This window comes from Equus przewalskii, chromosome 6 (assembly GCF_037783145.1).
Source record: "Equus przewalskii isolate Varuska chromosome 6, EquPr2, whole genome shotgun sequence".
NCBI classification, from domain to species: domain Eukaryota; kingdom Metazoa; phylum Chordata; class Mammalia; order Perissodactyla; family Equidae; genus Equus; species Equus przewalskii.
Window position 1 is genome coordinate 86,856,879 of NC_091836.1, and position 26,429 is coordinate 86,883,307.

Here is a 26,429-nt window from a genome sequence, read left to right on the forward strand (position 1 = left end):
GAGGAGATATTTATTTGGGCAATTAGAATTGCAATTTAGGAGACACAGATTCAGGCAGAAACCCAAAATGTACTCCAAGGAAGACCAAGAAGGCAAGGGTTTATAAAGGCAAAAAGAGAGAAATTACACAGGTGGTTTTGCAGGATTTGTGATTGGTAGTGGCAAGAACTCTTGCTTGTTGGCTACACGTGACTGTTTACTAAGGCCGTCTCTAAGGCAAAAAGTTCTTGTCTCTGGGAGTAAGCATATTTCTTGAAAGAAGGTCAGGATGACAGCAGTGAAGCACAGTTCAAAAGTTACATTTCACCTGGGTAGAGACGTGGTGTGTGTGCAGAAGCCCCATTTCCTTTTTTTTTGTTTTTCAGGGAAGGATTCACCCTGAGCTAACATCTGTTGACAGTCTTCCTCTTTTTTTTTCTCCCCAAAGCCCCCAGTACATGGTTGTATATCCTAGTTGTAAGTCCTTCTAGTTCTTCTATGTGAGCTGCTGACAGACAGGTGGTATGGTTCCGCGACCAGCAAACGAACCTAGGCCGCCGAGGCAGTGAGAGTGCCACACTTTAACCAGCAGACCATGAGGGCTGGCTGGAGCCTCATTTCCTTATCGGCCTCCCAGCTCCATTTTAGAAGCCCTGACATAGTCCCTCCACTTTGTTATCACTATCCACACCTTCAAGATCCATCCATGTTGTCACAAATGGCAGGATTTCCTTCTTTCTGGTGGCTGACTATTCCATTGTATATGTCTATACCTCATCTGCTTTATCCATTCATCCATAGACAGACACTTAGGTTCTTTACGTATCTTGGCTATTGTGAATAATGCTGCAATGAACATGGGAATGCAGGTAATCTCTTTGAGATCCTGATTTCATTTCCTTTGGATATATACCCAGAAGTGGGATTGCTGGACCATATGGTAGTTCTATTTTTAATTTTTTGAGGAACTTCCCTGCTGTTTTCTATAGTAGCTGTACCAATTTACATTCTCCCTGACAGTGCACAAGGGTTCTCTTTTTCCCACGTCCTCGCAAACACGTCCTCTTAATGATAGTTATTCTAATAGGTGTGAGGTGATATTTCATTGTGGTTTTAATTTGCATTGTGGTTTTAATTTCCCTGATGATTAGTGATGTTGAGCATCTTTTCATTTACCTGTTGACCATTTGTATGTTATCTTTGGAAAAATGTCTGTTCAGTTCCTCTGCCCGTTTTTTTTTCTATTTTATTTTTATTGAGGTTATGATAGTTTACAACCTTGTGAAATTTCAGTTGTACATTATTTTCAGTCGTGTTGTAGGTGCACAGCTTCACCCTTTGTGCCCACCCTCCACCCCTCTTTCCCCTGGTAACCACTAATCTGTTCTCTTTGTCCACGTGTTTAACTTCCACATATGATTGGAGTCATATAGAGATTGTCTTTGTCTCTGGCTCATTTCACTTAACATAATACCCTCAAGGTCCATCCATGTTGTTGTGAATGGGATGATTTTATCCTCTTTTATGGCTGGGTAGTATTCTATTGTATATACATACCGTATCTTCTTTATCCAATCATCACTCGATGCCTCTGCCCATTTTTTAATCAAATTGTATGTGGTTTTTTTGCTATTTTGTTTGAGTTCCTTAGATATTTTGGATGTTACCCCTTATTAGCTATAGGATTTGCAAATATTTCCTCCCATTCCATAGGTTGCATTTTCATTTTATTGACTGTTTCTTTTGCCATGCAGAAGCTTTTTAGTTTGATATAGTCCCACTTATTTTTTCTTTTATTTCTTGTGCTTTTGTGTCATATCTGAAAAATCATTGAGCAATGTCAAGGAGATTTTTCCCTGCTTTCTTCTAGGAATTTTATGATTTCAGGTCATATGTATAAGGCTTTAATTCATTTCGAGTTAATTTTTATGAGTGGTGTAAGAGAGGAGTCCAATTTCATTCTTCTTAATGTGAGTATCCAGTTTTCCCAGCATCACTTATTGAAGAGACTATCCTTTCCCCACTGAGTATTCTTGGCTCCCTTGTCAAATATTAATTGACCGTTTATGCAAGAGTTGATTTCTTGGCTCTCAATTCTGTTTCATTGTCTGTTTTTATGCCATTACTATACTGTTTTGATTACTATAGCTTTCTAATATAGTTAGAAATCAGGAAGTGTGTTGCCTCCAGCTTTGCTCTTCTTTCTCAGGGTTGCTTTGGCTATTTAGGATCTTTTGTGGTTCCATATGAATTTTAGGTCTGTTTTTTCCTTTTTTTTTTTTTTTAAAGATTTTATTTTTCCTTTTTCTCCCCAAAGCGCCCCAGTAAATAGTTGTGTATTTTAGTTGTAGGTGCTTTTAGTTGTGGCATGTGGGACGCCGCCTCAACGTGGCCTGATGAGCTGTGCCATGTCCACGCCCAGGATCCGAACTGGCAAAACCCTGGGCCGCGGAAGCAGAGCACGCGAACTTAACCACTCTGCCACGGGGCCGGCCCCAAGGACTATTTTTTCTGTTGCTGTGAAGAATGCCATTGGAATTTTGATAGGGATTGCATCAAATCCTATTAATTCTTCCAACCCATGAACATGGGATATCTTTCCATTTATTTATGTCTTCTTTAATTTCTTCCATCAAAGGCTTATCGTTTTTAGTGCACAGATCTTTTATCTTCTTGGTTAAATTTATTCCTAAGTATTTTATTGCTTTTGATACTTTTGTGAATGGGATTGTTTTCTTTGTTTTTAAGATATTTTGTTGTTAGTGTATAGAAACTCAACTGATGTCTGTATATTGATTTTGTATCCTGCGATTTTACAGAATTCATTCATCAGTTCCAACAGTTTCTTGGGCGGGGGTGGTCTTTAGGATCTTCTATAAATAAGAGCATACCATCTGCAAACAGAAACAGGTGTACTTCTTCCTTTCCAATTTAGATACCTTCTAATTATTTTTCCTGGCTAATTGCTCTGGCTAGGACTTCCAGTACCATGTTGAATAGGAGTGGTCAGGATGGGCACCCTTGTCTTGTTCCTGATCTTAGAGGAAAAGCTTTTATGTTTTTACCTTTGAGTATGATGTTGGCTGTGGGCTTGTCATATACGATTTTTGTTATGTTGAGGTACATTCATTCTCTAGCCACTTTGTTGAGAGTTTTTATCATGAAAAGATGTTGAATTTTGGCAATTGCTTTTTCTGCATCTATTGAGATGATCATGTAATTTTTATCTTTCATTCTATTAATGTGATGTGTCACATTGATCTATTTGCATGTGTGAAACTGTCCTTGCATCCCACCTGATCATGGTGTATGATCCTTTTAATGTGGCGTTGAATTTGGTTTGCTAATATTTTGTTGAGAGTTTTTGCATCTATGTTCATCAGGGAAATTGACCTGTGTTTTTCCTGTTGCATCATTATCTGGCTTTAGTATGAGAGTAAGGCTAGCTTTGTAAAATGAGTTTTGAAGTGTTCCCTACTTTTCAAGTTTCTGGAAGAGTTTGAGAAGGATTGGCATTAGTTCTTCTTTAAATGTTTGGTAGCGATCACCAGGGAAATACCTGGTCCTGGGTTTTTCTTTGTTGGGAGACTTTTGATTATTGAGTCAATCTCATTACTTGCTATTGATCTGTTCATATATTCTGTTTCTTCAGGATTTACTCTTAGTAGGTTTATGTTTCTAGGAATTTATTCATTTCTTCTAGGTTATCCAATTTGTTGGCGTATATCCTCCTGTTCATGGTAATCTCTTAAGACCCTTTGTATTTGTTTGGTATCAGTTGTAAGGTCTCCTCTTTCATTTCTGATTTCATTTACTTGAGTCTTCTCTCTTTTTTCTCAGTCTAGTCAAAGATTTGTCAATTTTGTTTATCATTTCAAAAAAATAGCTATTAGTTTTGTCAGTCTTTTCTTTTCTTTCTTTTTTTTTTTTAATTACCACATCAAGTTTTTTTTTTTTTAAGATTTTTAAAATTTTTTTCATTTTTCTCCCCAAAGTCCCCCGGTACAAAGTTGTATATTCTTAGTTGTGGGTCTTTCTAGTTGTGGCATGTGGGACGCCGCCTCAGCATAGCTCGATGAGCAGTGCCATGTGCATCCAGGATTCGAACCGACGAAACACTGGGCCGCCTGCAGCGGAGTGTGCGAACTTAACCACTGGGCCACGGGGCCGGCCCCTGTCAGTCTTTTCTATTGTCTGTTTTGTCCCTAATTTATTTCCTCTCTGATCTTTGTTATTTCCTTCCTTCTGCCAACTTTGGGCTTAGTTTGTTCTTCTATTTCTGGTTTCTTTGAGTATAAAGTTAGGTTGTTTATTTGAGATCTTTCTTTTTTCTTAGTGTAGGCATTCAATGCTATAAACTTCCCTCTAAGAACTGCCTTTGCTTTGTCCCATAAATTTTGCTATGTTGTGTTTCAATTTTAATTTGATTTCCCTTTTGATTTCTTCCTTGACTCATTGGTTGTTCAGGAGTGTGTTGTTTAATTTCCACAGGTTTGTGAACTTTCCGGTTTTCCACTGTTACTGATTTCTAGTATATAACATTGTTGTTAGAAAAGATACTTGGTATGATTTCAATCTTCCTAAATTTGATAACTTGTTTCTGATCTATTATATGATCTATCCTGGAGAATGTTTTGTGTACACTTGAGAAGAATGCGTATTCTGCTGCTGTTGGGTAGAATGTTCTGTTAATATTCTGTATATGTCTGTTAGGTCCATTTGGTCTAAAGTATAGTTCAAGTTCAACATTTCCTTATTGGTTTTCTGTCTGGATGATCTATCCATTGTTGAAAGTGGAGGTATTAAAGTACCCTACTATTATTGTATAGTTGGTACTTCTCCCTTAAGATCTGTTAGTATTTGCTAAATATATTTAGGTGCTCTGATGTTGGGTGCATGTATATTTATGATTGTGGTATCTTCTTGATGAATTGACCCCTTATCATTATATAATGATCTTCTTTGTTTTATGGTTTTTGGCTTAAAGTCTATTTTGTCTGATATAAATATAGCTACCCCTGCTCTCTTTAGCTTTCCACTTGCAAGGAATATCTTTTTCCATCCCTTCACTTCACGCCTCTGTGTGTCCTTAAAGCTGAAGTGGGTCTCTTGTAGGCAGCACATAGTTGGGTGGTGGTTTTTTAATCCATCCAGCCACTCTATGCCTTTTGACTAGAGAATTCAATCCACTTATATCTAGAGTAATTATTGATAGGTAAGGACTTACTAATGCTATTTTATTAATTGTTTTTTGGCTGTTTTTTAGTTTTCTGTTCCTTTCTTCCTCTCTTGCTACCTACCTTTGTAAATTGGTGACTATCCTTAGTAGTATGCTGTGATTACTTTCTCTTTATCTTTTGCCTATATACTCTAGATTTTCGTTTGTAGTTACCATGAGGCATACATAAAACATGTTATAGATGTAACCGTCTATGTTACACTGATAATAACTTATCTTTGATCACATACAAAAACTCTACCCTTTTACTCCTCCCTTTTAAGTTTTTGATGTCATAATTTATTTATTCATTCTCTAACATTTTTATTAAAGTTTAATTGACATACAGCATCATATTAGTTTCAGATGTGCATCATAGTGATTCAGTATTTATATACATTATGAAGTGATCACCACTAATCAGTCTAGTTACCATGTGTCACCATACAAAATTATTACAGTATTATTGACTATATCCCTATGCTGTGCCTTACATTCCCAAGACTTATTTATTTTATAACTAGAGGTCTGTACCTCTTAATCCCCTTTACCTATTTTGCCCAACCCCCTCTCCTCTGGCAACCACCAGTTTGTTTTCCGTATCTATGAGTCTGTTTCTGTTTTGTTTTGTTTGTTCATTTGTTTTGTTTTTTAGATTTGATGTCACAATTTACCTTTTTTTATATTGTGTATTCATTAACAAATTACTGTAGTTATAGTCATTTTTAATACTTTTGTCCTTTGACTTATTAGAATTAGGTAGTTAATATACCACCAAATTGTAGTATTAGAGTATTCTGAATTTGACTATATGCTTATCTTTACCAGCGTGTTGTGTATTTTCATGTTACTAATTAGTATCCTTTCATTTCAGCTTGAGGAGCTCCTTTCTGCATTTCTTGTAAGGCAGGTTTAGGGATGATAATCTCCCTAAGCTTTTGTGTGTCTGGGAAAAATGTTATCTTTCCTTCCTTTCTGAACGACAACTTTGCTGGATAGAGTTTTCTTGGTTGGCAGTTTTTTCTTTCAGCACTTTGAATTTACCATCCCATTCTCTCCTGGCCTGGAAGGTTTCTCTGAGAAATCTGCTGATAGCTTTATGGGAGCTGTCTTGTAAGTTATAAGCTTCTTTTCTCTTGCTGCTTTTAAGATTCCCTCTTTGTCTTTGATTTTTGACAGTTTTTTAACAGTGCGTCTTGGAGAGGCTCTCTTTCATTTGAGTCTGTTTGGTGTCCATGAGCTTCATGGACATGGGTATCCAAATCTCTCCAGATTTGGCAAGTTCTCAGCCATTATCTCTGTAAAGAAGCTCTGCCCCATTCTCCCTCTCTTCTGGGTCTCCAATAATGTGCGTATTTTTTCTTTTGGTGAAATCTAATAGATCACGTAGACTGTTTTCACTCTTTTTCTTCCTTTTTTCTCTGTTCTTCTCTGGATAATTTCAAGTGTCCTCTCTTCTTTTTTTTTTTTAAATGTAGTTTTTATTTTATTTATTTTTTTTTGAGGAAGATTATCACTGAGCTAACATCTGTGCCCATCTTCCTCTATTTTATATGTGGGACACCTGCCACAGCATGGCTTGATAAGCAGTACATAGATCTGTGCCTGGGATCTGAACTGGTGAACCCCGGGCCACCAAAGCAGACTGCACAAACAACGGCTATGCCATCAGGCCAGCCCCTCAAATGTCCTGTCTTCTAGTTCACAGATTCTTTCTTCTGCTTGATCCATTCTGATGGTGATGCTCTCTATTGCAGTTTTCATTTCTTTGATTGCATTCTTCAGCTCTAGAATTTGGTTCTTTTTTGTGATGTCTATCTCTTTGTTAAATTTCTCATTCTGTTCATGTATTGTTTTCCTGATTTCATCGAATTATTTTTCTGTGTTTTCTTTTTTACTTTGTTTTTGGTGAGGAAGCTTTGCCCTGAGCTAACATCTGTGCCATTCTTCCTCTATTTTGTATTTGGGGTGCCTCCAGAGTATGGCTGATGCGTGGAGTAGATCCATGCCTGAGATCTGAACCCATGAATCTGGGCCACCAAAGCAAAGCACGCAGAACTTTAACCACTTGGCCATGAGGCTGGCTCCCTGTGTTTTCTTGTAGCTCATTTAGCTTCCTTGAAACAGCCATTTTGAATTTTTTATTGGATAAATCACAGATCTCTGTGTCTTTGGGGTTGGTTACTGGAAGATTATTGTGATCCTTGGTGGTATCACGTTTCCTTGATTTTTCATGTTTCTTGAAGTCTTGTGTTGCTGTCTTTGCGTTCAAAGTAGTAGTCACCTCCTCCAGTCTTTACCAGCCGACATCAGGTGAGAAATGCCTTCTGTCAGCCCTGCTAGGGATTCTGAGGCTTTCTCAGACATTCTATGTATATGTCTACTCTATGCTTCTTACTCCCTGTTGTGGCAGAATTCTTAAACCTGTATGCCTTCTCTCAACCCTCAGTGTAGTAGACCAGGTGCTGACAGCCTCCTTTTGCTTTCCCATGGACGTAGCTAAAGCTTAAGTTTGTGGTCTCTGCCTGACCTACAGACTCAGACTGGCTTTCTGCCTTTTTCCCCTGTGTTTGCTGGCTGTTTGCCAAAGCTCGCACTTGTTGCCATTCATAGTGCACACAGGGAGCCAGCTACAGGGGGTGCATGTGGGGGGAGGTCCATGGAATGCTGGGGGTGCCCATGGGTTAGTTGTGGGGATCTGTGGGCAAGGCATCCCCAGTGGCTCATGAGTGGGCATCCTGATGAAGTCCAGACAAAGTTGGTAGAATCCACATCCCTTTAATGTTCTCTGAGATTTCTGTCTGCCGCTGTCCCATCTTCTTCCTCCTCCCTCCCCCAGTCACGCAGCTTAGGACTTTGTGTTCTGGATCGCGGGAGAGAGAAGTGGGTCTCTTCAACAGTGATCTGCACACCTAGGGAAGCTGGATGCTTACTCACACGTTCTCATTTTCCCCCATGAGAGTAACCATGGGCCATAAAGGGCATGGAGCTATGCTGCCTTGAGAGAGGAGTGATATAGGTAAAGTCAAACTGTTCCTCTTATCCTCTCCAATGCATCCAAACTCACTTTTTTTTTTTGCTCCAGTGATGTGCTGGAACTTCTTTGCTGGAAACCTGGACTTCCACAAAGGCTGTCTTGTCTGTGAGTGATTGTCTAAGACATGTTCTCCAGGGGCTCCTGGACTGCAGCCAAGATGGGCTGGAGCTGGCTCATAGGCCACTGTGGCATCCACAGCCTGGACTGAGGGCTGTATGCCTATTACCTGACACTTGGGTGGGAGAGGCTCCTCCCGGCTCCCCTGGCAAATGGTGCTGGATCCCACAGCTCACGCAAAGGCACTTTTGTCCATGTATAGATGCCAAATTGTTGTTGTTAACGGGGGCTTGGGGGGCTTACAAATGAGGTATGTCTTATTTGGCCTTGCTGACATTACTCCAAAATGGGTTTTGATAGATGTAGTCACTCATGAAACCACCACCATAATCAAGATAAGAACATTTCCATTACGTCTCAAAGTTTTCTTGTATCTCTTTGCATCCCTCATTCCACCTCTGGCTCCTTTATCTGGAATTTTATATAAATGAATCATATTGAATGCAGTCTTTTCTGTCTGGCTTCTTTCACCCAGCATGATTATTTTGGGATTCATCCATGTTGTTGGGTATATCAGTGATTTGTTCCTTTTTATCGATGAAGAGTAATGATTCTTTTGTTTATACATTTTAAATACTCATTTGTTTATCCATTCACCTGTTGATAGATATTTAGGTTACTTCCAGTTTTTGGCTATTATGAATAAAGCTACTGTAAACATTTGTGAATAAGTATTTGCGTGAATATATGTCATTGTTTCTCTCGGTAAATACCTGAGAGTAAAATAATGGGTTATATGATAGGTATATGTTTAACTCTTTTGGAAACTGCCAAGCAGTTTTTCAGAGTGATCATTCCATTTTGCATTCCTGTCAGCACTGTAAGAGAGTTCTAGTTGTTTCACATTCTTGCTGACATTTAGTGTCATTAGTCTTTTCAATTCTGGACATTCCAATATCATTATGGCTTTAATTTGTATTCCCTTGATTATCAAAGATGTTAAACATCCTTCCATGTGTTCATTGGCTATTAGTATATTTTCTTTTGTGAAGGGTCTATTTTAAATATTTTGCCCACATTTAAAAATTAGATCTTTTGTCCTTGAATTATTGAATTAAAGAAGTTCTTTATATATATGGACTACAAATCCCTTCGTCAGATATAAATATTGCGTATAGTTTCTCTCAATCTGTGGCTTGCCTTTTTGTGTTCTTGATGTTAATAGTATCTTTTGAAGAGTAAAGTTTTTAATTTTGGTGAGGGCTAGTTTGTCAATTTCTTATTTATATTTCATGCTGTTTTGAGTCCTGGCTAAGAAACCTTTGCCTTCCCTTAAGTCTGAAGGTTTGCTCCTATATTATTTTCTATAAGTTTGATAGTTTTATCTTTTATATTTAGGACTATGATTCACTTCATATTAATTTTAGTGTTTGATGTGAGGTAAGTGTCCATGTTCATTTTTTCAATAGTGATATCCAGTTGTTGTAGCAACACTTGTTGAAAATACTTTTTTCGCATTTGAATTGCTTTGACAACTTTGTTGAAAATTATTATGTATGTGGGTCTATTTCCGGATTGTCTATTTTTTCCATTGATCTCCATGTATATTGTTATATTATTTTGTTATTTCCATACTATATTCATTACACTAAATCTTTAAATCAGTTAATGTAAATTCTCTTTGTTCTACTTTTCTAAAATTACTTTGGATATTATATATTGTTTGTATTTCTACATTAATTTTAGAATTAGCTTACCAATTTCTGTATAAACACACACTGGAATGTTAATTGGTATTGTGTTAGATCTATAGATAAGTTTGGAGAGATTGATATCTTAACACATTGAATCTTCTAATCCATGAATATGGTATATCTCTATTATGTCTTCTTTATTTTCTTTTAGCAATGTTTTATAGTTTTCAGAGTATAGGTCTTGCACAAATTTTGTTAAATTATCCCTAAATATTTCATATTTTTGATGCTACTATAAAAGGAATTGTTCTTTATATTTCGTTTTCTAATTGTTTATTGCTAGTATATAGAAATACTATGGGTTTTTATGTATTGACATTGTATCTTGTAACATTGCTAAATTCACTTATTGATTTTAGTAACTCTCTTTAAATTCTTAGTACATTCTCTGTACATTATTATGTCATCTGCAAACACAGTTTTACTAGATTTAATTCTTCCTTTCCAACTTGAAGACCTTCTTATTTTCTTGCCTCATTTCACTGGTCAGGACCTCCAGTGTGATGGTGAATATAGGTAGTGACAAGAGACAAATCTGCATGACCCTGGAGGCCTGTTTCCTCCCTCCTGTTGGTAGCTTAACAGAGAGCTGAGTCAGCTGAACTGAGCCAGCCTGTGGAGGGACAGCAAGTCCTTAAGCTGATGTTAGCGTTCCTGGCCTGCAGGTTCTTTTTAGGGCCCTCGGTATGTAGACCTTGGCCTTGGAAATGCATACTCCTTGCCATTGTTCCTGGACCCAGCTATTCCTTGATAAATTCCTTGTTACTTAAGGAAACTAGGGGTTCCCTTCCCTCTCTAAAGCTAACATATGGATATGTAACAGTGTGTTGGTGTGTGTGTGGGGTGCTCATTCTTGCTCTTGGAGGAGTTTCAAGAGAACATCCAGCTTGCCAGCCAACAGAGGCTTCTCTGTGCTTGGCCATTTTGTATACAGAAGATCTGCGCCTAACCTATGCTGTGGAATAATTAGGGTTCAGTGTACAGAGTATGGTTCCCTACTTCTCTGCTTCTAAGGTTTTCTCCAATAAACGCTATTTATAGCTATACCCTCTGGTATTAGTGGTCTGTGTCCATGACACCCTTACACAACAAGAGTTGAGAGGACACCTGCTTGCCTAGTTCCTTATCTTATGGGGAAAGCATTCAGTCTTTCATCATTGAGAAGGAAGTTTGCTGTGAGTTTTTTATGAAATTCCCTTCTCTTCATAGTTGCAGAGAGTTTTATTTTTTTATTCATGAATGAGTGTTGAATTTTGTCAAAAGCTTTTTTCTGCATCTATTGACCCCTTATTATATAATGTCTTTCTTTGTCTCTAGTAATAATTTTTTAGTTAAAGTCTATTTTTTTAATGTGGTAAAAATACACATAACATAAAATTTACCATTTTAACCATTTTAAAATGTATAATTCAGTGGCAATTAAGAACATTTTATTTTGTGCAACTGCTGCCACTCTCTAGAGCTCAGACTTTTTCGTCATCCCAAATGGAAACCCTGTGCCCATTAAGCAGTTACTTTCCATTCCCCTCCTCCATCCCCTGGCAAACACTCATTTGCTTTCTGTGTCTATGGATTTGCCTATTCTGATTTTTTAATATAAATAGGATCATACAATATGTATCCTTTTGTGTCTGGCTTCTTCACTTAATGTTTTCAAGTTTCATCCATGTTGCAGCATGCATCAGTACTTCATTCCTTTTTATGGCTGATTAATATTCCACTGCATAGATATATCACATTCCATTTATCCATTCATCAGTTGACAGACATTTGAGTTGTTTCTACTTTTTGGCTATTGTGAATAGTGCTGCTATGAACACTCATGTACTAATTTTTGTTTGAACACCTGTTTTCAGTTCTTTTGGGTATATACATTGGAGTGGAAATATTGGGTCATATGGTACATTTTTAGTTAGTATGTAATTGCCAAACTGTTTTCCATAGTGGCTGTACTATATTACATGCCCATCAGTAATGTATAAATGTTCCAGTTCTCCATATCCCCACCAACACTTGTTATTTTCTATATTTTTAAATTTTAGCTATCCTAGTGGATGTGAAGTATTACCTTGTTGTGGTTTTGATTTGAATTTCCCTAGTGCCTAATGATGTCAAACACCTTTTCAACGCCTGTTGGCCACTTGTATATTTTCTTTGGAGAAACATCTATTAAAATTCTTTGTTCATTTTTACATTGGGTTGTTTGTCTTTTGGTTGTTGAGTAATAATAGTTTTTTATATATTCTGCATGCAAGATTCTTATCAGATAACATGATTTACAAATATATTCTCCCGTTCTGTTGGTTTTATTTTCACTCTCTTGATAGTGTACTTTGATGCACAAAAATGTTTAATTTTGATTAAGTTCAATTTATCTATTTTTCCTTTTGTTACTTATGCTTTTGGTGTCATACTGAAGAAATCATTGCCAAATCCAAGGTCATGAAGATTTATCCCTGTGTTTCTAGCTTTTATATTCAGGTCTTTGATCCATTTTGAATTAACTGTGTACATGATGCGAGATAACGGTCAAGCTTCATTCTTTTGCATGTGGATGTCCAGTTGTCCCAACAACTTTGCTGAAGAGATTATTCTTTCCCCCTTGAATGGTCTTAGCACCCTTGTCTAAAATAAATTGACCGTAGGTGAGTGGGTTTATTTCTGGACTCTCAAGTCGTTTTCATTAGTTGAGATGTCTTTCCTTATGCCAGTATCATACTGTTTTGATTACTGTACCTCTATAGTAGGTTTCAAAATCAGGAAGTGTGAATCCTTCAGCTTTGCTCTTCTTTTTCAAGATTATTTTCACTATTTAGGTCCCCTTGTGATTTCACATGCATTTTTTCATTTCTTCAAAAAAGCCCATTGGAATTTTGATAGGCATTGAATTGAATCTGTAAATTGCTTTGGATAGTGTTGCCATCATAACAATAGTAATTTTCCCAATTCATGAATGTAGGATGTATTTCCATTTATTTGTCTTCTTTAATTATTTTCAGCAATGTTTTGTAGTTTTCATGTACAAGTCTTGCACTTCCTTGATTAAATTTATTCCCAAATATTTTATTATTTTTGATTCTACTGTAAATTGAATTTTCTTATTTTCATTTTCAGATTGTTCATTGCTAGTGTATACAAATACAACTGATTTTTGTGTTGCTCTTATATCCTGCAACTTTACTGAATTCATTTATTAACTCTAATAGATTTTTGTGTGTGTTTGTCGATTCTATAGAATTTTCTATATATAGGATCATGTCATCTGCAAATAGAGATAGTTTTACTTATTTCTTTCCAATTTGGATACCTTTTATTTCTTTTTCTTGCCTAATTACAAGTGGCTCGCTTTAGATTTAAAGATACAAATAAATTGAAAGCAAAAGGATGGAAAAAGATATTTCATATAAACAGGAAAGAAAAGAGAACTGGAGTGGCTTTACTGATATCAGAGAAATTATACTTTAACACCTAAAGTTGTTATTAGAGCCAAAGAAGAATATTATATAATGATGAAAGGGTTAATAGATGCTGAAAAAGCATTCAGCAAAATTCAGTACCCAATCATGATTTTTAAAAGAATCTCTCAGTAAACTATGAGTAGAAGGAAATTTCTTCAATTTGATAAAAGATATTTATGAAATATCATACTCAATGGTGAAAGACTGAATGGTTTCTACCCTAAGATAAGGAATAAGACAAGGATGCCTGCTTTCACCACATCTATTCAACATCATGCTGGAAGTTCTAGCCAGAGTAATTGAACAAAAATTTACCAAATACTTTAAATTGACTATTTTAACTATGTTTAAAGAGCTAAAGCAAATCATATCTAAAGAACTAAAGGAACTATGAGACTGATGTCTCACCAAATAGTCAATATTAATAAGTAGATAGCAATTATAAAAAGGAACTAAATAGAACTTCTCAAATTGAAAAAACTTAACTGAAATGAAAATTCACTAGTGGGGCTCAGTAGCAGATTGAGAAGGCAGAAGAAAGAATCAGTGGACTTGAAGATAGGTTAGTTGTTCAATGTCTGGGCTTCCTCAGGGACAGTTTCTATTCTTGCTTTTTCCTTTGTATGGTTCCTACTTCCTTTTTTATTTCATGCCTTGTAATTTTTGTTGAAAACTATACATTTAAAAACTTAGAATATGAAAACTCTGTAAATGTAATTCTCTCCTCCCAGGGTTTGTTTTTATTGATGCTTGCTGTAGTTGTTGTTTGTTTGTTTCATGACTTTTAGGAACTAATTCTATAAAGTCTGTACTCTATGTGGCCATAGTAGTCTTTTCCCCATTTATTTAGTGGTCAGCTAATGATTGGATAGAACTTAACTGGAACCAAAAAATATTTCCCAGTCTTTGCTAGAGGGCTCTGTGTACATGTTGGGGCATGCCTTCAACACCCAGCCAGGCAGTTGAAAACTGTGCCTTAGCCTTCACTTCCTGCTTTCACAGACCCTCAAGGTCAGAAAGAGCTAAAGTTAGGATTTTCTGATGATTTTCCTGAGCATGCACATACCTGCATGCAGCCCTGGGCATGCATGGGGCCTTATTCTAGGTGGGAGATGCTGATGGCTTAGATGAGGCTGTGGTGATGGAGAAGAAAAATCTAGATGATATTAAGGAGGTGGAATTAATTGATTATTAAATATACAGATAGACACATACATTATCTGAAAAGAGAAATTTTTTGTTTTAAAATTATAATAGTGAATATTTTAACCTTTTTAAAACCTGTGTGAGAGATTATCCATGTTTCTTTGTTGATTTGCTTCACTTTGAACTCTGTAATGAATCTGTATTTGACCCGAAGACAATTGGTCTATCTATTCAGGAAAGCAAATTATAAAAGGAAGTTATTTCTGAATCTTTTTATAACAAAAACTTGTCCTTCCCAGTGGATATTTTGACATATGTGGTCTGGAAGCTAAGTGGGTTACCTGCAACTCGTGTAATTGGAAGCGGCTGTAATCTAGACTCTGCACGTTTCCGTTACCTCATTGGAGAGAAGTTGGGTGTCCATCCCACAAGCTGCCATGGCTGGATCATCGGAGAGCATGGTGATTCTAGTGGTAAGTGTAAACCTATTGTTGTGGTATAATCACACTTCTTATCTCTAATCATACTTATTTTCTTTAAAGTCTGTTTTTTTCTGATAGTAATACAGCTGCACAACTTTTGATTTATTAGCACTTCCCTGGTATATCTTTTTCTAGTTCTTTACTTTCAGTCTTTTGCATCATTGATTTAGCTCCCTCTCATAAAATAGTGCATAGGACATATAAGCATTTTAAAAAATCAATGAATGTTTCTCTTATCTGGAGCACTTTCATTTAATGTGATTTTTAAGATAGCATTATTGAGATATATTTCACATACCATAAAATTCACCCATTTAAAGTGTATAATTCATTGGATTTTAGTATATGCACAGAATTGTGCAACCATCACCACAATCTAATTATAGAACATTTTCATCACCCCAAAAAGAAACTCCCACTCCTGCACTCACCCCCACCTTAGCCCCAGACAACCACTAATCTGCTTTCTGACTGCATAGATTTGTTTATTCCAGACTTTTCATATAAATAAATTATATAATATGTGATTTAAGCTATTACTTAGGCCATACCAACCTTTTTCTTTTCTGAACTTAAACATTTAATCTCTGCTACATAATTAGAACTTAATACTTCTTATAATATTGTCTAATTGTGTCATATGTGTAAATCTTTTTCCATAATGGCAATAAACTCATTGAGAATAAGGACCATGTGTTCATTCATTCATTTATTTGTTTATTCAAAACATTTAACAAGCCCTTCTCTCTTCTTTATACTGCAAGGGTCGTAGTATAATAAATACTCTCAGTTTGACTTGGACAAGTACTTCTTGGACCAGTGCCTTAACGTGATCCTGTTGACTCGTATTATTAACTCAGCTCTTCCTCCTGAAAGTCATTACAAATAATTTTTCCAGATATGTTTTAATTTCTTATAATAATATTGTGATTTTATTTTTGTAAATCAGTATGTTCTGATTAGTGTTAATTTAAATATGTTTAATATTCTGTTTAGTGAGATTTTCGTTTATTTCTTTTCTCTTTTTCTGCTTTCTATGGATCAGTTAAATTTCCTCCACTACTTGGGATTATACGCTCATTTTGTAAGTGGTTACCTATAAATTTTAACATTCATACTTGACCTCAAAAATAATTAGTGTCTATTCTTCTTTGGGGCAATACAAAGACCTTAGAATGCTTTAAGTTTGATCACCCTCTTTCTGTCGTATGTGTAATTATTAACTGCTTTTCTGGCTTCATCCTGTTTCTATATCCCCCTGAGTAGTTACAGTTCTTATTATTGGAGTGGTCAGCACCTGTTTCTGTTTGTGTGCGTTTGCCAGTTTTCTTGCTTACCTTTATTTCCTGCATCTAACGCCTGTTTCTGGATTCAGTTTTCTTCCTCCTGTCAGTGTTGTTTGTGGGAAGTTATTTTAGTTTCACCACATTCTCGAGTGACAGTTTAACCGGATAAAGAGATTCTAGATGGACAGTTATTCCCCCTTAGCCCTTTCGTACCTTTGAGAAGTATGGTATTAATTTGTTGGGTTTTTTCTTCCTTACTTATAATAGTTTATCTTTTCTTGTCAGTGCTTTTCTTTGTGGATTCTGTATTTGTATCTTGCTTTAAAATGCCTCCTGTACCTCACAATTGTAAATAAATTCTACTACATATTTTTCTAACAGTTTATAATTTTACTTTTTGCATTTCCCTCTTTTGTTCTTTTGCAACTTATTTTTATATGTGATATAAGGTAGTAACCTAACTTTATTTTCAAAAACCACACTGAACTGAAACAACTGATGCAGTCCTGGGAAGAAGAGCTCTTCCTGAGGTCTGTTTCTTTCAGTGCCCTTATGGAGTGGGGTGAACGTTGCTGGTGTTGCCCTGAAGACTCTAGACCCTAAATTAGGGACTGATTCAGACACGGGCCAGTGGAAGAATATCCACAGACAAGTTGTTGGAAGGTAACAGTACTCATTCAATTTCTTAATGCCTCAATGATCAGTCTTGAGAACAGATTTTGCAGACAAAAAGTGTATAGTTCAGCTTTGCTTTTTGTGAGGTAAATAACTAACCTTCTGAAAAATCCCCAAATTCAGACTTAGATCATGCATAGCTTTCTTTGAGGGGCATTTTTCAAAGGGAAAATGTATTTATCGTTTCATAAGAACTCATACGTGTTTGAAGGCGACACAGCATAGTGATCATGAGCCTGGCCTTTGGAACCAGGTGCCGAGGGTTGAAATTTGGCTTCACCATTTATTAGTGATGTGATATTGGGAGGTTATTTAAAATGTCATAAGCTCAGCTTCCTCATCTTTAAAATGGGGATGATAATGGAGCCTACCTTAGAGGATTATTATGAAGACTAAATCAGTTGGTACATGTAAAATGCTTAGAACAGTACTAAGGACTTATTAAGTGTTCGACAATGACTTGATGAAAAGAAACATGAAGCTGATGCAGATGATCAGATGTTAACTAGATTCACTTATAAATGAAGTGTCTGATTCTGTATACCTCGGCCTTAAGGGCACATGTGCTTCTCCTTCATGCTTTAGCCAAGTTACATGTTAGTAGCAGTTATAGAACTTAGAAATCACTTTTGGATATTCAAAACTGGAATATTAAAGCTACAAAAGCCACAAGTCTGCTGTATGTATATTTTGTGATAACAACCTTACAAAACTATATAAGAATTAGGGCAGAGACTAAATAGACACACAATATAACAAAAAAGTCATTATTGGTCAGTTTTTACTCTCTAAATACCTTTTAGTTAAAAAAATTATTTTATTTCCTGATCATAAAAGCACAGACCCTTTAATGAGTACAGAGTTTCAGTTTGGGAAGATGAAAAAGCTCTGGAGAGGATGGTGGTAATAGTTGTACAACAGTGTTTCTGTACATAGTGCCATTGAACAGTGTGCTTAAAAATGGTTAAAATGGCAAATTTTGCCACAATTATAAAAAATAAAATTTGGAAAGTACATGGCTACCAACAGTGGTCTGAAGTTCAGACTGTCAAACTAGCAGGACATCGTAGGCCTTAGGAGAGCATCAAGTTTATCCAGCTTGGTGGAAAGGATACTGAATAGAAAACAGCTTAGAGTATTAGCATTTTCTTTGGGAGGATTGCAAATGCTCAGGTGTAGCTTCCAGGTCCCGTCACTGTGTGGGCATGCTGAGTCGAAGGGATGAGGGCAGACCACCCAGCACAGGAAAGCTGCTGCCTGTGCTTCCCAGGAGTTTTTAATATAGTTCTTGTCACATAGCCCTCAGGATCCGCATGCTTGCTCCCCATCTTCTAGCCCTGCTGCAACGCACAGATCAAGGGTTACATAATATACAGTGCTGATAACCTTGTTCTGTTATGGTTAATATTCCACATTTATCTTAATGAATTTATTATTTTCTTTTTTCCAGTTTTTTTATTTTGGTAAAATACACATAACGTAAAATTTACTATCTTAACTAGTTTTAAGTGTATAGTTCAGTGGTATTAAAATCATTCATGATGTTGTGTAACCATCACCAACATCCATTTTGTAACTCTTTTCATCTTGTAAAACTGAAACTCTATATCCATGAAACAATCCCTCCTCATTTCCCCCTCTCCTGAGGCCTTGACAGCCACCATTCCACTTTCTATGATTTTGAATACACTAAGAATTTCGTCTAAGTGGAATCATACGGTATTTTTTGTGTGTGACTGGCTTGTTTCACTTAGCATAATGTTCATCCACGTTATAACATATGGCAGAGTTTCCTTCCTTTTTAAGGCTGAATAGTATTCCTTTGTATGTGTATACCACATATTGCTTATCCATTCATCTTTTGATGGACACTTGGGTTGCTTCCATGTTTTAGCAATTGTGAATAATGCTGCTATGAACACGAGTGCACAGATATCTCTTTGAGACCCTGCTTTCAATTCTTTTGGGTATATACCCAGAAGTTCAGTTGCTTGATCATATGATAATTCGGTTTTTACTTTTTGGAGAAACCACAATACTATTTTTCACGGCAGCTGTACCGTTTTACATTCCCACCAACAGTGCACAAGGGTTCCAGTTTCTCCACATCCTTGTCAAACATTTGTTATTTTCTGTTCAATAGTAGCCATCCTCATGGGTGTGAGATGGTATCTCATTGTAGTTTTGACTTGCATTTCCTTGTTGATTAGTGATGTTGAGCGTCTTGTCATGTGCTTTGTGGCCATTTGTATATGTTCTCTGGAAAAATGTCTATTGAAGTCTTTTGCCCATTTTTTAATTGAGTTGTTTGTTTTGTTGTTGAGTTTTAAGAATTCTTTCTATATTCTGGATATTAATTTCATAAAAGATATATGATTTACAATTATTTTCTTTCATTCTGTGGGTTCCCTTTTTACTCTGTTGATAGTATCTTTTGATGCACAGAATTTCAAAATTTTCATGAAGTCCAATTTGTCTATTTTTTCTTTTGTTGCCTTTGGTGTTATATCCAAGAAATTCTTGCCAAATGCAATGTTGTAAAGCTTTTGCACTATGTTTTCATATAAGAATTTCATAGTTTTAGATCTTACATTTAGGGTCTTTGATCCACTTTGAGTTAATTTTTCTATATGGTGTTAGGTAAGGGTCCAACCTCATTCTTTTGCATCTGGATATCCAGCTTTCCTAGCACCATTTGTTAAAAAGACTGTCCCTTCCCCATTCAGTGGAATGTTGAAAACCTGTTGACCATAGATATGTAGGTTTATTTCTGGGTTCTCTATTTTATTCCATTGGTCTATACATTTGTCTTCATGCTAGTACCACATTGTTTTGATTACTGTAGCTTTGTATTAAGTTTTGGAATCAGGAAGTGTGAGTCCTTCAGCTTTGTTCTTTATCAAGATTGTTTTAGCTATTTGGAGTCCCTTGAGATTTCGTGTAACTTTTAGGATGGGTTTTTCTATTTCTGCAAAAAAATATCTTTGGGATTTTGATAGGGATTGCATTGAATCCATAGACCATTTTGGCTAGTATTGACATCTTAATAATATTGTCTTCCAACCCATGAACATGGATGTGTTTCCATTTATTCATGTCTTCTTTAATTTGTTTCAGCAATGTTTTATAGTTTTCATTATACAAGTTTTTTGCCTCTTTGGTTAAGTTAATTCCTAAGCATTTTATTCTTTTTGATGCTATTGTAAACAGGATTGTTTTCTTAATTTCCTTTTCAGATCATTGTTATCATATGGAAATGCAGTTTTTTTATGTTGACTTTTTATCCTGCAACTTTGCTGACTTCATGTATTAGCTCTAACATGTTTTGTGTGTGTGTGTGTAGTCTTTGGGGTTTTCTGTGGATAAGATCATGTAATCTGTAAGCACAGATGCTTTTACTTCTTCCTTTCCAATTTGGATAACTTTTATTTCTCTTTCTTGCCTAACTGCTCAGGATAGAACTTCCAATACTGTGTTGAATAGAAGTGGTAAAAGTGGGCATCCTTGCCTTGTTCTTTATTTTAAAGGAAAAGCTTTCAGTCTTTCACCATTGAGTATGATCTTGACTGTGAGATTTTCATATATGGCTTTTATTATGTTGGGGTAGTTTCCTTCTATTCACAGTTTCTTGACTGTGTTAATCATGAAAGCGTGTTGAATTTTGTCAGGTGATTTTTCTGCATCAATTGAGATGATAGTGTAGTTTTCTCCCTTTCATTCTGTTAATGTGGTGCGTTACACTGATGGATTTTGGTATGTTGATCCATCTTTGCAATCAAGGAATAAATCCCAGTTTGTCATGGTGTATAATTTTTTTAATATGCTGAATTTGGTTTGCTAGTATTTTGTTGAATATTATCTAGCCCCAGGGGCCTAATGGTTAAGTTTGGCATGCTCCACTTTGGCAGCCCAGGTTTGGTTCCTGGGCACGGACCTACACCACCCGTCTGTCAGTGGCCATGCTGTCATAGCAGCTCACATACAAAAAGAGGAAGATTGGCAGCAGATGTTAGCTCAGGGTGAATCTTCCACAGGAAAAAAAATTGCATAATGTTTAGGACTGTGCTATTTTCCTTTGAAAAATATATAGTGAATATTTGCCCATATTTCCATATATTGCTAATTTAATGATATATTCTTAGGGAAAATATGTACACATGACTTAAAATTATATAAAAGTTACATTGGCACCCTAGAAACAATTTTAGGTGGTCAATGAGATATGTATACTAACTTTCAAGGTGATCAGATTCTATTTTTGGATATTTAAGCAACAATACAAAAAATTTAAAATTAGTTTTATCTTGAGTGGCACATATGTCCTACTTTCCTGCCTTTATGATAAAAGAAGGGTGAATTAATTATTATTTAAAGTGAATAATGAAGTTTATGAGAGAATATAGAAACTTTTATTGTCTATTCATAAATAATTTCCAGAAGAAATCTCAGAAAATTTTAATAGAGTGACCTTGACATGTAGGTTGCTTCAAAATGGATGCTTGAAAAATACTATGTTTTCTCTAAGTTGGCTTCTCATGAATTTGATTTTCTAACATTTTACAACTGTAGTGCCTATGAGATTATCAAGCTGAAGGGGTACACCTCTTGGGCCATTGGACTATCTGTGACAGATCTAGTAGGATCAATTTTGAAAAATCTTCGAAGAGTGCATCCAGTTTCCACTATGGTTAAGGTAGGTTAAGTTGAATATTCATCTCTCATCTTTCCTTTAATATTTGTTGAGTCCTTACTATGTGTCAGGCCTTATACAAGATGTTGAGGCTATCATGGTGACAAAAAAGACAGGGGCCTGACCTAACATAGTTTCATGAAGGAAATGGACTTAATAGAACAATTACAAAAGTAAATACATAATAACAAATTGTGGTGAGTGCTATGATGACAAACTACCAAGTGCTGGGAGTATACAAGAAGAGACTTTAACTACCCTGGGGAGGGGGCGCGGGAGATGGTTAGGGAAGACCTCCTAAGGAAGTCTAATGTGACCTAATCTGAATAATGAGAAGGAGTTACTTTGCAAGGCTGGGCTAATATTCCAAACAGAGGGAACAAAAGCCACAGAAGCCAACTCAAACTAGCTTAGGCAAAAAAGAAAATATATTGGCTCTGTAACTGAAATGACAAGGAGGCCTGATCCAGGTGCTCAAACTGTGTCACCAGAGCTGTCTTTTCTTTCCGTTATCTTGGCTCATCTTTTCACTCTATTGGCTTCAGTCTCATGTGGACTTTTTCCATGGGGTAACAAAGAGGGCCTGCCCCAGCTGTAGGCTTAAGAGTTGTACTGTCAGGGCCCTGCCTCTCCCTTGTCCATTATTCATTTCTTGATAATTGGCCTTTCTAGGATCACAAGTCCACTCTTGTGATACTTGTTGGTTCACAGAGAGAGTTTCCAAAATAAAAAGAGAGGTCCTGTCAACAAAAAAGGGGAGGAGATGTTGGACAGGCAAAGACAACACATCCCTTACACATGGTAACTGAAGCCATGAATTTTAACGGGCTTGCCTAAAGAGAGTGTATAAAGTGAGAAGACAGATTGAGATTGAGTCTTGAGGAATTCCAATATTAAAAGTTGAGTTTATAGTGTGAGTCCACAAAGGTGACTAATAAGTGGCAGCCAGAGAATTAAAAGAAAAACCAAGAGAACATGGAATCATGGTAACCAAGAGAAAGGAGGATACTTTAAAGATGAAAGGATTGGTTTCTGTTGTTGATTTATATTGTGAAATCATATAAATTGAGGATTAAAAATGCCAGGAGGATAAACTGACAGAAGTCATTGATAACCTGAACAGGAACTGTTTACTGCATAGGAATGAAAGCCTGACTGGAGTACAGGGCTAACCTTGGCAATACTGATAATCCTTCATTGTGGGGCGCTGTCCTGTGCATTGTGGGATGTTGGCAGCATCCCTGGCCTCTACCCATTAGATGCCAATAGCATACCCCTTTCTGCTAGTTTTGACAATCAAAAATGTCTCCAGATATTGCCAAGTGTCCCTTGGGAGGCCAAATCACCTCTGGTTGAGAACCTCTGAAGTAGAAAGGAAATTAAGAAAGTGTAAACAGCTCTTTTGAGGTGTGTGGTTGGGAAGGTAAGGAGAGAGAGAACAGTAACTGGAGAGGAAAATCAGGGCAAGGCAAACTTGTTTTGTTTTGTTTTAAAGATAAGATGCTGATGGTAAAGAAGATATTGAAGATAGAAGTAATAAGCAGAGGGGATGGGATCCAGAGCATTGGTGAAGGTATTAGCCCTAGAAAGGAGAAGAGAGAGCTATCTGTTGAAATAGGAGATAACAAAGACAGGATAGGTAATGAATCATATAGATTTCTAAGTTTGGCATCCGAAGCATCTGATGCCTTCTTTTTAGTGAAAGAAGACAAAATCATCTACTGAGAGTCAGGGGAGGTATAGAAAAGTCAGATGTTTGAACAAATTTGAAATCATCTTTATAGACAGTGAAAAATAGAACTTGACCAAAAAAGGGCAGAGTTACTGTCAGGTAGATGCTTATTTGAGGTTGCTAAGCATTAATTTGTAACGTAAGTCAAAGATCAGCTTTGCTATATAGTTTTCTCTAGGGATCTGAGCACAGGAGTGGAGAAAGCAGAGAGCTGAATTCATCTGGGTTAGGGTTTTACTTGCAGGGTGTGAAAGCAAGAGAGAGAGAGATGTAGCTTTGGCTTGTATGCATGTTAAAAATGAGTTTGACTTGGTCAAGGGTCACAGACAAATTCAAGACTTTTGTCCTTAAATGTGATCTACATTCAAATGAATAAATTATAAAAAGAAAATGAGTAATAAAGAATTTAAGAAATATTTATAAAAACTGAAAATTGAAATAGGCAAGAGGTCTTAGGGTGTGGCCAAAGGGTTAAAGAATGATGAATCATGGAATCTAAGTTGGATATGGAGGAACCCATAACAAGGTCCAGAGTGGGATATTTGGGGTGGGAGGAGAAGGTCCCATGAGCTAAAGAAGTCAAGAAACTAGAAAGTAAGGGAATTGGTTGATTTATCCACATGGACAATGAAATCACCAAAGATAATGCCAGAAATTGGGACAGTGAGGGAAGATGGTAAGCCAGGTGTCAAAGTCTTTTATGAATGAGCTGGAATAACCTAGAGGTTAGTAGATGGTCATTAGAAAGGGGAACAGAGTTGAATACGATGAGCCTCAAAAAAATAGGGGGATTTTTTTTGTTTGTTTTTAAGAGAGTAGGGGATTAATGGTTTGGAAGAGACCACGAGGAGTACGCAATGGGTACCACACATCCCTCCTCTTTTGAGGATGCACAGGGGCTGTGGGAGAATAGGCAGTTACCCCTAGAGGCTCCTGAGGAAAAGATAGGGAGGTGTCCACTGAGTGCTCTGAGAAGAGATTGAGTGATAGGGTGATTTCATAGCCTTTACTCATCAATGGACAAGTTATATTGTATAGGAAATACTTACACATTTGACATTAAGAGCAGAATCATTTGTGTACACTGATTCTTTTTTTCCCCAGTGACTTCATTTTTATTATTTCACATTTTCGGCAAATAAATAAAAGTGCAGAGTTTATTTCACATCAATATATTAACTGTATTTTTTGTCAGAGAATTATCTTTAACCTAGCACTTCACGGCCAGTCTAAGAGCAAATGAGAGCAAATTTTAGTGCATCCAGGGGTCATACTGCCAACCAGGCATGAGGCTTAAAGGGAAAAGGGTATGCTGAGCCGATGGCAGCAGGTCATGGTCAACACAGGGCCAGGCCAGGCCTTAGGGGTCAGGGCCCATTGTTTCCAGCCCACCCAGCAGCCCTAAATGCCATGACAGGATGGACACGCCTTCTCCAGTTCTAGTCCGAGAAGCCCCTTCTAGAAGGAGGAGAGACAGAGAAAGTAGAGGGAAACAAACTTCCAAGACACTAGCAGAAAATCAGAGGGGCTTCTTCTTCAGCCACAGTGGCCTTGTTCCTGATGCCACCCGACCCCAGCAGCTCATGTTGAAGCTCCCAAAGTTACACAGAGGTGGCAACAGACTGACCAAGGACAGGATAAGGGAAGGGAAGGTGAGTGTAACTGGAGCTGGAGGCTGGCCGGGAATGGAATTTGGGCTGATGGTCTGGTGGGACAGTGGCCTTTCCTGGCTAGGCACAGACCAAAGTGGAGTGAACGTGAGTACAGCCTGGCAGGGGGCCCTCAGGGGGAGACATGTGGCTGGTCTTATGGAGGTCATGAAGTCAAGTATAAAGTGGCTTCCAAAATGAGTGAGCTGGACTGCAGTGGAGGAGGTGGCCAGGGAGTCCCTCTGTGGGTGACTAGAGAGAAACATGAACAAGGCGTACACCCTGAGCTCCCGAGGAGAGCCCTGGAGCTGGGGAGAGGGAAGCTTGACTGAGTAGCGCCTGTGGGCTCTGAGCCTTCCCAGCCACTTCCTGCTTCAGCCTTCACTGTTCCCTTGTTAGTTCACACCAAACCCAGGCTGTTGATTCACATGCCTTCCTCAGATAAAGTGGCATCATGAAGGGCTGCATGGCATCCTTCCCCATGGCGAGAAAGATGACCTTGGTCACTCTGAAGGCCTCCTGTTCTTCATGTCATTGGACACAAGTTCCACATGGTCAGATGACTTCAGGATGCTCTTGGTTTGTTGACATTCACCCCACCGCCCCACCCCGAGTGGTTCTTTCTGATGTGCTCTTATTCTGAAGCTCTCTGGCATAGCTGCTTTTCCATATCAGGTTGCTGAATAATAATAATCTAATTTTGCCTTTTAGGGCTTATATGGAATAAAAGAAGAAATCTTTCTCAGTATCCCTTGTATCTTGGGGCGAAATGGTGTCTCAGATGTTGTGAAAGTTAACTTGAATTCTGAGGAGGAGGCCCTTTTCAGGAAGAGTGCAAGCACACTCTGGGATGTCCAAAAAGACCTGCAATTTTAAAGCCTTTTAGTGTTCTACTGTTGGCTGTAACCGAAGGCTACAGACTGTATATTTTACATTTTAAAAGTGTTATCATCTGATCTGTAAAAAATAAAAAAAAACATTGGAGACCTATGACATAACTCCAGTCTCTCAAGGCTAGAAAAAGGAAATGGTAAAGAGATTTCTTCTCTTTGTGAATCTCTTATAGCTCTGTTCTAACGATGCCCAGCCTGTGCAGATGTAAGTTGTACTTCTGAGGGGCGTCATATATGGGAGAGGTGCCTTCAGGTTTAGTGGAATATGTATAATAATCTACTGTAATATAGAACTTATGATTCTTCCCACAGAACAACAAGCACTTTTTCTAGTACTGAAGTTCCATCCTGTGCTTTCTTCCATTCGGGCAGC

General features: G+C 37.2%; 1 protein-coding gene across 9 annotated transcripts in view; it reads left to right on the forward strand.

Moving 5' to 3' along the window:
- Positions 1–26,153, forward strand: part of LOC103565605 (L-lactate dehydrogenase C chain) — a 38,157-nt gene extending 12,004 nt beyond the window's left edge. For 2 of the 9 annotated variants that reach the window (XR_011541232.1, XR_011541233.1), the window contains exons 5-10: positions 14,949–15,122; positions 16,963–17,080; positions 21,662–21,785; positions 25,055–25,166; positions 25,605–25,742; positions 25,875–26,153. Coding sequence is in view for 7 of the 9 variants with exons in the window: in XM_070624446.1 (XP_070480547.1) it covers positions 14,949–15,122; positions 16,177–16,215; positions 16,963–17,080; positions 21,662–21,785; positions 25,605–25,742; positions 25,875–26,039 (758 nt within the window). In the remaining 2 variants the exon portion in view is untranslated. Of the gene's footprint in view, positions 1–14,948; positions 15,123–16,176; positions 16,216–16,962; positions 17,081–21,661; positions 21,786–25,054; positions 25,167–25,604; positions 25,743–25,874 lie in introns of all 9 variants that reach the window. The other 7 variants (XM_070624446.1, XM_070624447.1, XM_008541710.2 and 4 more) reach the window with 4 other exon arrangements.
- The last annotated feature ends 276 nt before the right edge of the window (positions 26,154–26,429 follow it).